The sequence below is a fragment of the Lithobates pipiens genome, unplaced genomic scaffold, assembly GCF_037356315.1.
Source record: "Lithobates pipiens isolate NorthernLeopardFrog02 unplaced genomic scaffold, aLitPip1_a1.2 Scaffold_18, whole genome shotgun sequence".
NCBI lineage: Eukaryota > Metazoa > Chordata > Amphibia > Anura > Ranidae > Lithobates > Lithobates pipiens.
This window is the reverse complement of record NW_027507758.1, coordinates 615354152-615367209: the sequence shown is the minus strand read 5'-3', so window position 1 is coordinate 615367209 and position 13058 is coordinate 615354152. Positions and strand designations below refer to the sequence as shown.

At 47.3% G+C, this 13058-nt stretch overlaps 1 protein-coding gene across 1 annotated transcript in view; it reads left to right on the top strand.

Annotated features, from left to right (window-relative positions):
• The window catches only part of LOC143986837 (uncharacterized), a 548778-nt gene extending 536800 nt beyond the window's left edge, over positions 1–11978 (top strand). Inside the window, 6 exon segments of the mRNA XM_077485246.1 lie at positions 4839–4962; positions 5079–5176; positions 5266–5487; positions 5569–5775; positions 5898–6033; positions 10012–11978. Of these exon segments, the coding sequence (XP_077341372.1) occupies positions 4839–4962; positions 5079–5176; positions 5266–5487; positions 5569–5775; positions 5898–6033; positions 10012–11090 (1866 nt within the window). The 3' untranslated portion in view covers positions 11091–11978.
• Positions 11979–13058: the final 1080 nt, after the last annotated feature.

The following is a 13058-nucleotide window of genomic DNA, read 5'->3' as shown; positions in this document are numbered from 1 at the left end:
CTGCAACTGCAGGCCTCATCCAGATATTTTTTTTTTTCCCCCGGTGATTCCCTACACCATAAGAACGATCTTAGCGGCAATTCAGCCTCTTGATCATTCTTACCGGCGATGGGAGGGGACGTCCTCCGGTGCTTCTCTGGGCTGGAAGGAAGTCGTAGAGAAAACAGAGGGAGAGATGGTCCCCGGCCATCTCTATGACTCTCGGAGGCCCGGGCGCGACGTTATGACGTCATGTCCGGGCCACGGGAAGTAAACAAAGCTTAGGACTCGGCTAGAAAGCATCAGATCATTAATTATTATTATTGATCTTATGTTTTCCAGCATGGAAGAGAGATGTGGTGTCTCTCCATAAAGAGGACCTGTCACGCACTATTCCTATTACAAGGGATGTTTACATTCCTTGTAATAGGAATAAAAGTGATTACAATTTTTTTTTTTTAAGGATGAGCTCAAGCGTGTTCGCATGCTCCACGTGCAGAGCCCGCCAGGAAGTCAGCGCTGCGCTAATCACAGGCAGTGTGACATTGTCCTGATGCGTGGCTGCAGAGATCGGGGCAATGTCACACTGCGTGTGATTAGCGCAGCGCTGCGCCGACTTCCTGGCGGGCTCTGCACGTGGACCATGCGAACACGCCTGAGCTCAACCTTACTAATGGATTATACAACTTTTATTAGTGGGAGGGACAAATGTCATTTGTAGTAAATGTCCTGAAAACCAGTTTTCCCATAATGATCACAGTCTCAGATATTCAACCCAAAATGTGATCAGTAAAGTCTCCGGAGTACACAGAGATCACAGGAATATGATGTGTCCTGGCAAAGCCCAAAGACAAAGTTCACCTTTCAGTTTAGGAGAGGTGGGACGCACCCGGGAGAAATAATTCTGTGTGTACAGAAACCTCACAAAGCACCCCTCACAGCTCCTCCTCCCAATGTCCCTCCATCTAGAGTTAGAGAATCCTATGACATCACACTGACCCTTCATTATCCTCATTGCTCCTGTTTCAAATGTTCCCCCATCCAGAGTCAGAGCATCATGAAAAATCACACTACTCTCACAGTTTCTCCTCCCAATTTCCCTTCATCCAGAGTAAGCCCAGCCTATGACGTCGCACTGACCTCACGGTTCCTCCTACCAATGTCCCTCCAACCTGAGACAGAGAATCCTATGACATCACACTGACCTCACAGCTCCTCCACCTTATAACCCTTTGATTGGACAACAGAATACTTCTGTGTTTCTGTGTCCCTCTCTTAGCACTCCACAGCTCCTCCATCCAACAATATCCCCACCACCTGGAGTCAGAGAATTCTATGACATCACACTGATCCTTTATTATCCTCACTGCCCCTCTTTCAAATGTTCCTCCATCCAGAGTCAGAGCTTCATGTAACATCACACCACCCTCACAGTTTCTCCTCTTAATTTCCCTCTATCCAGAGTAAGCACAGCCTATGACAGTACACTAACCTCAAAGCTCCTCCTCCTAATGACATCAGAATGCCTGCAACAAACTATCATCCTAGTTGGGGGGGGGGGGGGTGCTGTGGGGGTCTTGTGACATTGAAGTTGTTATGCTCTGCTGGCCCACTTTAAAACTCAAAAGGTGAATAGGAGAATAGTTGCCCATACAGGGGTGGGCAAAACCAAAAAAATAATGCCAACCCATCTGGGTCACTTATCAGCAGTTCTGCTGCTTAGGCTTTAACCTTGGCTCTTGGCACTCGCAGCCATTTCAGTTGCAGCACCTTGCGGCTTTGTGGGGATTTTCACACCCATAGCTGCTTTCTGCTTTCAGACTTCCAGACTCCCACAGTCCCCTGGACTTGCCTAGTTATCTTGGCTTTCCCAGTCCTCAAGAACCTCTAGCCGTCTCCACTTCTTAAGCCCTACGTTACCAGATTTCTCCCAGGTTTGAGATGCACACACGAGCGCCCTCTACTGACCCGCGCTGTGATTAGACACAGTATGATTTTGTCAGCAGGTTTCAGCCAATGATCTATGGCTGAAACCTGCTGATCGGCTGTGGCCAACCATAGCACACAGTTCTGTGTTTACAAACCCACAGAACAGTGATCTGACTGTTTCTTCTCCCTGACCAGCAGATCTGTATGTAAATGCAGCACATATTACATTTGGCACACAGTTATTCCCTTGAAGCAGAACATTTTATTCAAACACATATGACATTTTAAAGGCGTTTGTGAATTAACGGGATGATCAGTGGAACCAGGATTGTATGATACTTTCTGATATCTAGGTGGAATCCTTATCTCACTAAGAGGGAGAGCGTCCTTACCTAAGTTTTTGGAGTGGAACATCATAGCTGGCTTCTAATTGTAACAAGCATGTGAGATCCCTATTACCTGGCATCAATTCCTTCTGGTAAGAGGCACATTGTTCCTTTCTTGTGGGAGAGAGCATTTTTACAAGCACGGATTTGGTTGTAATCACAATAAAGCCGCGTACACACGATCAAACAATCCGGAGGAAAAGTCCGGCGGACAATCCACCCGTGTGTGGGCTCCAGCAGACTTTTTTTTTTTTTTACCCAAAAGCCCGGCGGACTAAGAAAGTAGTTTTGCACCTAAATATGTCCGCCGGACTAGCATTTCGGTGGACAATACGGCCGTGTGTGTGCTAGTCTGCCGTACTTTTGAAATGAACGGACTTTTCCCGCCCGGAGAAAAGTCCACTCATTTTGAGCACGGCTCCAGGTAGCCAGGACCAGCGAAGGAGGCCTCGCTGGCCCCGTCACCTGGTATGGACTTAAAGGGGAATTCCTACGCCGAAAAAACGGTGTGGGGGTCCATATCAGACCCTTATCTGAGCACGCTACCTGGCCGGTCAGGAAAGGGGGTGGGGACGAGCGAGCACCCCCCCCCCCTGAGCCGTACCAGGCCGCGTGCCCCACCCCAAAGCACCTTGTCCCCATGTTGATGAGGACAAGGGCATCTTCCCGACAACCCTGGCCTAGGTTGTCGGGGTCTGCGGGCAGGGGGCTTATCGGAATCCGGGAGCCCCCTTTAATAAGGGGGCCCCGGATACCGGCCCCCCACCCTATGTGAATGAGTATGGGGTACAATGTACCCCTACCCATTCACCTGTGAAGAAAACGTTAAAAAAACACAACACACAAGGTTTAAAAATAATTTATTGCACTGCTCCGGGGGTCTTCCGTCTTGGGGGTCTTCTTGCCGAACTCCTCCACTATCTTCTGCTAGCTCTTTTACTAGTGGAGGAGCCCGGCTTTCTTCTTCGTCGCCGCCCGGGGGTCTTCTTCCGACTTCGGGGGTCTTGTCCCCCTCTTCGGTTCTTCTTGCCGGGCCTCCGCGCCTTCTTCTAGCTCTTTTACAAGCGGTGGCCCGGTCTTCTGTCACCGCTGCCGCCGTCTTCTCTTCTTCTCTTCTTGAGCTGTTGCCTCGTCACTGTCTCTGGCCACAATGACAGGCACGCGGCGTGCGGCGACTTATATAGGGACATTGCCGGATGATGTCCCCGCCCATTATGATGTCACAGTCCCAGCATCCTCTGGGACTGTGACATCTTAAGGGGCGGGGACATCATCCGCCGATGTCCCTATATAAGTCGCTGCACGCCGCGTGCCTGTCATTGTTGCCTGAGACAGCGACGAGGCAACAGCTCAAGAAGAGAAGACGGCGGCAGCGGCGACAGAAAACCGGGCCACCGCTTGTAAAAGAGCTAGAAGAAGGCGCGGAGGCCCGGCAAGAAGAACCGAAGAGGGGGACAAGACCCCCGAAGTCGGAAGAAGACCCCCGGGCGGCGACGAAGAAGAAAGCCGCTAGTAAAAGAGCTAGCAGAAGATAGCGGAGGAGTCCGACGAGAAGACCCCCAAGATGGAAGACCCCCGGAGCAGTGCAATAAATTATTTTTAAACCTTGTGTGTTGTGTTTTTTTTACGTTTTCTTCACAGGTGAATGGGTAGGGGGCTCCCGGATTCCTATAAGCCCCCCGCCCGCAGACCCCGACAACCCTGGCTGTTGATGAGGCCCTTGTCCTCATCAACATGGAACAAGGTGCTTTGGGGTGGGGGGGCGCATGGCCCCCCTTCCCCAAAGCACCCCCCATGTTGAGGGCACGCGGCCTGGTACAGCTTGGGGGGGGGCGCTCGCTCGTCCCCACCCTCTTTTCTGACCGGCTGGGTAGCGTGCTCACATAAGTGTCTGATGTGGACCTAGAGGGGGACCCCCACGCCGTTTTTTCGGCGTAGGGATTCCCCTTTAAGTCCATACCAGGTGACGGGGCCAGCGACGCCTCCTTCGCTGGTCCTGGCTACCTGGAGCCTCGCTCAAAATTAACGGACTTTCCTCCGTGTGTGTGGGCGAGTCCGTTCATTTCAAAAGTACGCTGCAAAAGTACCGTGTGTGGGCAGGTAGCTCGTTCGGAAAGTCCGGCGCACAGTCCGGCGGTTTGTCCGCCAGACTAAGTCCGTCGGATAGTCTGATACTTGTGTACGCAGCATAAGAGCACCTATGGACTTTTTTTCTTTTCTACATCTTTATATGTAGACTTTTGTTTTTTCAAGCACTTTATATATTCATTCCATGTGTATTGGTTGAGCACATATTTTCTGTATATCCCCTTGATTGCCCCTTGATGCTAACCACCTTCCCAGCCAGTGTCATAAGTACAGTGACAGTGTATAGTATTATATCTGATCACTGTATTAGTATCATTGGTGATGTTAGTGTACCTCCCATCCAGGATCACCAGCAAGATCACTGAGTGAGGTGAGCATTGCTGGGAATTCTGGGACATTATCCAGTAACAGACAAGGGATGTGTCTGGATGGTGACTGTATCATTGTGTGTGTCAGGTTCCTATAAGGTGTCAGGATGTCACTGTCTATTTCTCCATGGAGGAGTGGGAGTATTTAGAAGGACACAAGGATCTCTACAAGGACATCATGATGGACAATCAGCCACCCCTCACATCACCGGGTAAGAGGAGACTTTATTGTAAAGGAGAGAGCAATATGGAGGGTCTACCTAGATCCCCCATCATCTGATAAACACATAGAAACAATGTATTCAGTCAGTGTGTGTGTTTCCTACAGATGGATCCAGTAATGGGAACCCACCAGAGAGATGTCCCCGTCCTCTGTATTCCCGGGATTCCACACAGGAAGGTCACACCATCCCCCACCATCATCAGGTATATGAGGAACAATCACTTATAGTATCATTAGGATCTGTACATTATCTGCATTGTTATAATTTATGTCATTTTTATTATATATTCAGAGTGGAAAACTGAGAAATTCTAAAGTTGATATTAAAGAAGAGATAAAAGAGGAGGATGATGAGGATGGGGTGATGGAGGAGTCTCTAAAGAAGCCCAAACATCTGTACCAGGGCACCATGGTGGAGTCATCCAGCTACAGAAACCCACCAGAGAGATGTTCCTGTCCTCTGTATTCCCGGGATTCCATACAGGAAGGTCACACCATCCCTCACCATCATCAGGTAGACGATTGACAATTATTGCCTGTTGTGACTTATACATGGCATGTTTGTTACAATTCATTTTTTATTATATATTTTAAGAGTGGAAAACTCGGGGAAGATAATATTGATGTTAAAGAAGAGTATAAAGAGGAGGATGAGGAGTATGGAAAGATAAAGGAGTTTATAGAAAGACACAAGGGTATGATGGAGCCACCTAATACCAGGAACCCACCAGAGAGATGTGCCTGTCCTCTGTATTCCTGGGATTCCACACAGGAAGATCACACCATCCCTTACTATTACAAGGTTGGTGGGGCGAAGCATCTAAAACATGGACTCATGGAGACGATGTGTGGATTTTTTTAACGGATGTCACAATATTAAAGCTGATATTTTACAGATGATATTTTCTCTCATTTTCTTTTTAGAGTGGAGATCCAATTGATATAGAATTTGAGATTGAAGAAGAAGAGACGTATGTGAGGGGTGATCAACATTCTATGAAGGAGGATGGAATAACGAGGACATTTATAGAGGAGGACACTCCTACAGAGATCAGCACAGGTGAGTCATTAACACTAAATACATTCCTCCACCCATACTGCTCACTGGTCCAGAGTAGGGCAAGGACTGAATGATATTAGCCTGTAATACCCTGGTCACTTTCCCATACTTCTTCACTTTTGAACTTCAGAATGAGGGAAAGTGGAGGAAGGAAGTGATTTGTGGCACATGTAGCACACTGCTGTAAAATGTGGATGTGGTCAAACTCAACAATGAGAGGGGCTTAAGGAGTTTGGTTAAACAAAACCTGGACAGGAGTCAGCTGGGTGGAGAGCAGGGCTTATCAGGAAAGAAGATGGGTCAGTAGGGCAGGGTGGAGGACAGGAATAAGCATGGCAGGGGAGAAGAGTTTGCAGGGCAGTGTAGGGGGGTCGGCAGGACAGAGGACAGGGAGTCGGTGAGGCAGTATACAGGGGTCAGCAGGACAGAGGACAGGGGGTCAGTAGGACAGTGTACAGGGGTCAGCAGGATGGAGGACACTGGGTCAGTAGGGCAGGGTACAGGGATCAGCAGGACGGAAGACGGGGTCAGCAGGGCAGGGTACAGGGGTCAGCAGGACGCAAGACAGGGGGTCAATAGGGCAGGGTACAGGGGTCAGCAGGACAGAAGACTTGACCACACACTATCACACCAGAGTGGACTAGAATAAGGAAGTTCATAGCCAGTAGCCAATAGCTGCCCTAGCGTCAGTTTTCGTCCGTTGGACTAGCATACAGACGAACGGATTTTTCGACCGGGCTTGAGTCCGTCGGAAAGATTTGAAACATGTTTTATTTCTAGGTCCATCGGACTTTTGGGAAAAAAAAGTCAGCTGGAGCCCATTTACGATCGTAATTTCCGACGGACCTAGTGCGTCGAAAATTCCGTCATGTGTACGCGGCATTAGATCCCGCAATCTTTCCCCCCTTTACTCTGTACACTCCCCATTGACTGCTCCCCTCCAGTCACATGGGACTCCCATCCAGGTACTTTCAGACTGACAGCAGGTGGCTCCATTTCCGCTCTTAAGTCCGGCAATCAGTGGGCGGGGCTCTCCATCATGGCCAAGAAGGTGAGAGCGAGGGAGCTGGCCGGTCAGGTTGCTAGGAAATGGTTAGGAAATGGCATCCTGTCCGGAACTACACAAGTGCCTGGGAGGCATGTCTGCAGCCTTTTTCTGGCATCAGAGCAGCTATTGCCACCCTGCCCAGTCCACCTCTGCCATGACTCCTCCCCGCCTCCCTCTCCTGTCTGTGTGCAGGAAAGCATCACAGCCAAGGAGGAGGTGGGTTCAGCTGCAAGCCACTGTGCACTGTGTATGTGTGAGGCAGCCGGCATCTCTCACCGCCGGCTGCCTGTCACATTTACACAGCTATGCTTGCGGGACCCCGGACACCCCACCGTGCCGGGTGGAGGGATATGTCTGTAAAGTCTCAGACACCAGTCACTGGGTGCAGTCTCAGGAGATGGGAGGCAGCGGTGTGTGACTTCTGCATCTTGCCTCAGTTAAGTAAACATTTAAGCTACCACTAAAATGTGACCATTACTCTGTTCAATTTATGATGCACATTGTTAGAATATTATTCCAAATTCATAATTCGGCGCTTATAGGTGTTATATTATATTCATGGCAAGCTTGCAAAATATATTTGGATTTATGATCAATCATAATAAATACAGTGTGAGTGAATGACCTTGATCAATTGATTTGATATGATTCTTCATCTACAGTAAAGCTGAGTATTGCTAGAAGCAGGGCTTTTTTTCAGCCGGAACGGAGTTCCGGGACCTCTGGCAGCCCTCTCCTCTCCTCTCCTCTCCTCTCCTGCCTCAGCCTGTCATTTAATGCTGAAGCCAGTAGAGGAAGTTTTCTGCACAGCGCACTTCCTCTACTGGCTTCTCTGTGCTAGCGGTGCACAATTATGGCTGCTGCCCTCGATCACTATGAGGTCCCATGTCCCATCCTTCAGCGGCTGCAGTGATTTGGGAGGAAGCTTCCATCCCTGCCTGCCCCCCGCTACTTAGACTTTGTAGCACGGAGCAGGGGAAGCCTGAAACACCTCCTCAGCTCTGTGCTACACTAGGGGGAGCTCTCCAGTCCACTGCACTGTGCAGAGAAAAAAAAGCCTGCACATACCATGGAGAGCGGTGATGGCAGAAGAGGTGAAGGATCTGTCCCTGTGAAAATGAGGGAGAGCTTTGCAGAGAAAAGAGAGTTCATTCAGAGAGGAGTGCACTGTGGAATTGTGTGGGGGAGGGGAAATATGTGCAGAGAGGTAAAGTTTGTGTGTTTGTTTAGCAGAGGGGAGAGCATTGTACACAGAGGAGAGCTTGGGGGGATTTGTGATGAAAGGTGAGCTGAGAAAGTATGCGTGGAGGAGGAGGGGTAGGGGTAGGTCAGTAGAGAGGGGAGCTGGGGGGTATTTATGATGCCAACTGTGTGACAATAAACTCACGCGTTGTTTTTAAGTCAGTCTATCAATGCTATTCATATAGAAACGCCCTTGAAATGCAAGAATATTAGATGTTATTTTTATTCTTCACACATTATGTAGTCTTGACCACTGCCCTATATACTCTATGTTGTACATTACATACTCCTGACCCCTGCACTATATACTCTACATTGTACATTGTGTGATCCTGACCCCTGCCCTATATATACTCTGCGTTGTACATTACATACTCCTGACCCCTGCACTATATCCTCTACATTGTACATTGCATGATCGTGACCCCTGCACTATATACTCTACATTGTAAATTACATACTCCTGACCCATTCACTGTATACTCTACATTTTGCATTACATACTCCTGAACCCTGCACTATATACTCTACATTGTACACGCCTGACCCATGCACTATATACTCTACATTTTGCATTACATACTCGTGACCCCTGCACTATATACTCTATGTTGTACATTAAATAATTCTGATACCATATAGTCTTATCTTTTGTATTGTATACAATACATTGTATTGTTACATAGTCCTGATTTCTGGTCTCTATCACCCACCCACATTCCTGTTGGAAATTTTATATCTGATGATTTGATTGGAGCACAGACTTTTACATGTTGATAACATCCTCAAACTTTGGAAACCTAAACAGAAAGGGATAATGAGGGAGGAGTCAATAAGCCAATGATGGTGGTCTTCAGGATCAGTCCAGTCTTTATCTTGATTGTTCTCCCCCCATCCTCACTCTCTGACCCAGAGGCGTAACTAGAACCTTCAGGGCCCAAGTGCAACAAAACATGAAGGGACCCCCGGGGCGACTCAGCCCCATGCTCCAAGGGGCCCCATGCATAACCAATGTACACCTTAATAGGAGGGGCGACAGGGGCAGCATATAGAGTAGGCTTTCTCAACCTTTTAACCGTAGAGGAACCCCAAAAATAATTTTCATGTCTCGAAGAACCCTTCCTAAAACCAAATCATCAGGGCTCAATAGGAACAATACTCCTTATATTGGTGGTCAATAGTAAGAATGCCCCCCTTAAAGTGGTGTTCAGAATGCTACCCATAGAGACAGCTAAAAAGATATTTGGCGTCATGCTGCTGGCTTTTCTAAGTGGTGCAAAACCTTGAACTCTGTAGACATCATCAAATAGGTGGTTCATCAGCCACAGCTCAAGGAACCCCTAGCAACCTGTGGAGGAACCCCAGGGTTCCACGGAACCCTGGTTAAGAATGGCTGATATAGAGGAACCAATCCCCCTCTATTTTCTTCCTGCAGCCGCTGAATGCCAGCGGGAAGGAGAAGAGAAGTGGGCTTTCAGTGGAGGGAATTGGTTCCTCTATATGCCGCCCCTCCTATCCAGGTGTACAGGAATGAGGCATGGGTCCCCTGAAGCATGGGGCAGGGAAGAGCGGCAGTGGTTGGATGGGATCTGTGGCAGTAGTGGTGGGGGGATGGGATGGGAAGGGTGGTGCTGGAGTGGGATGGGATGAGTGGCAGTCTAGTAATAATCTTTTTATTTCTATTTTAGTAGATGGACGGGAGATGAGGAAAACCTCAGAGGATTGTCTCACTTTGTCTCCAGACTGTAAAGTAGAAGATGAGGACATCACACAGTATAGTCCAGGAGAAAACCCGACTACCTCAAATGTCCATCCGGCACCACACAGTGTAGATGGACCATCGTATTCCTCTTATCCTGAGGAACCTCAGACTGTGAGGGACGGTGCCGTCCTTCCAACAGAGAAGAGGTTTCCCTGTACTGAGTGCGGAAAGCAATTCCAATTTAAATCCGCTCTTAATGAGCATATGAGATCTCACACGGGGGAGAAGCCATATTCCTGCCTTGAGTGTGGGAAATCTTTTTCAAAGAAGTGCAATCTTTCCATACATCAGCGATATCACACAGGGGAACAACCATATTCCTGTCCTGAGTGCGGGAAATGTTTTTCAGATAAGTCACATCTTTACACACATCAGAGATATCACACGGGGGAGAAGCCGTATTCCTGTCCTGAGTGCGGGAAATGTTTCATCAACAAATCACAACTTGTTACACATCATAGATCTCACACGGGGGAGAAGCCATTTTCCTGTCCTGAATGTGGGAAATGCTTTGTAGAGAAATCAAACCTTGTCTCACATCAAAGATCTCACACAGGAGAAAAGCCATTTTCCTGTCCTGAATGCAGGAAATGTTTTTCAGAGAAGTCCTCTCTTTACACACATCAGAAAATTCACACGGGAGAGAAGCCATATTCCTGTCCTGAGTGTGAGAAATGCTTTGTAAAAAAATCAAAACTCGACAGACATCAGAGGTCTCACACGGGGGAAAAACCGTATTCCTGTCCTGAGTGCGGGAAATGTTTTTCACAGAAGTCCAATCTTATCATACATCAAAAGTCCCACACAGGAGAGAAGCCGTGTTCCTGCGCTGGGTGCGGAAAAAGTTTTGTAAACAAATCAGAGCTCGTCACACATCAGAGGTCTCACATAGGGGAGAAGCCGTATTCCTGCCCTGAGTGTGGGAAATGTTTTTCTCAGAAGTCCAATCTTCACAGACATCAGAGATTGCATGTGGGGGAGAAACCAGTTTCCTTTTCTGAGTGAGGGAATCATTACTCACTAAGGACATTGATGAAGTGTTGTACCCTGTGCGCTGGATGTGTCAGCCAGTGATAGCAGTTGAAAAATTAAAAATGGAGTCATTAACTTTTGTTCGGCAACATTTTTTTTTTTTGCGGTGCAAGCTTTCGCAAACATGTAGGGCTTGTTCACACCAGCCACTGCATTGCAACGTAGCCACTGGTGTGCGGTGGGGGCCGAGATTAACCCATTGAGGATGCGCTGAGCTCCGTGCATCACACTGTTTCGAAACTTTTTTTGAAACGTCACACAGACATCTCGTATAGTTCAATGGCTGGCCGTGTGGTGTGCGGCAGTGAAGTGGCTCTCGCTGTGCTGGAAAAAGTTCTGCATGCACCATGCCTGCACACTGCCGCAACGGCGTGAACCGAGCACATAGGAGACAAGTCATTTTGCCTTGTCTGTGCAGTGTGACTACGCTAAAATAGCTGCCAAATGCAGTCCCAGGGGTGTGAACCTAGCCTTAGAAATCTATTTAAAAAAAAAAAAAAAAATGTGACCAGGATTTGCCCAGCTGTGACAAATGTAGGTCATATTATATTTCATGGTGTTTTCCTATGATTGTTGGCTCCATCTAGTGGCCATAATTTGGTATTGAAATTTTTTTTCTTTATGGGGGTATTTCAGGAAAATTACCACATTAAATCCAGTAGATGGAGCTGACGAGCATAGGAAATTATGGTGTTAATTAACCACTTAAGCCCAGGACCAATTGTCAACCTAAGGACCAGAGGACTTTTTACAGTTTCGCACTGCACTGCTTTAACTGGTAATTGCGCGGTCATGCAATGTTGTACCCAAACGAAATTTGTGTCCTTTTCTTCCCACAAATAAAGCTTTTTTTTGATGGTTTTTGATTGCCTCTGCGATTTTTATTTTTTACGATATAAAAGGAAAAAGACTGAAATTTAAAAAAAAAAAAGATATTTTCTACTTTTTGTTATAAGAAAAATCGAATAAACTAAATTTTTGTCATTTCATTTTAGGCCAAAATGTATTCAGCCACATATCTTTAGTAAGAAAAATGTCAATAAGCGTATATTTATTGGTTTGCGCAAAAGTTATAGCGTCTACAAACTAGAGTACATTTTCTGGAATTTACACAGCTTTTAATTTATGACTGCCTATCTCATTTCTTGAGGTGCTAAAATGGCAGGGCAGTACAAATCCCCCCCAAATGACCCCATTTTGGAAAGTAGACACCCCAAGGAAATTGCTGAGGGGCATGTTGAGCCCATTGAATATTTTTATTTTTTGTCCCAAGTCCCAAAATATATTCTGCTGCTTCTTCTGAGTACGGGGATACCACATATGTGGGACTTTTTGGGAGTCTAGCCGCGTACGGCACCCCGAAATCCAATCGCCACCTTCAGGATTTCTAAGGGTGCAAATTTTTGATTTCACTCCTCACTACCTATCACAGTTTCGAAGGCCATAAAATGCCAAAATAGCACAAAACCCCCCCAAATGACCCCATTTTGGAAAGTAGACACCCCAAGCTATTTACTGAGAGGCATGTTGAGTCCATGAAATATTTTATATTTTGTCACAAGTTGCAGGAATATTACAATTTTTTTTTTTTTTTTGCACAAAGTTGTCACTAAATGATATATTGCTCACACATGCTATGGGCATAAGTCAAATTACACCCCAAAATAAATTCTGCTGCTTCTCCCGAGTACGGGGATACCACATGTGGGGGACTTTTTGGGAGCCTAGCCACGTACGGGACCCCGAAAACCAAGCACTGCCTTCCGGATTTAAATATAAAACGCTACCAAAAAAACCTGTTAGCGATCGCAGGAATCAGGCCTGACTCTGCGAACGCTGCAGTTATGTGTTTAGTGTTTTGTAAGTGACAGTGATCGATCGATACTGCACTTGGGTGGGCTGGGCAGAGGGGCAAAACGCAGGTGCTAGCAGGTATCTGGG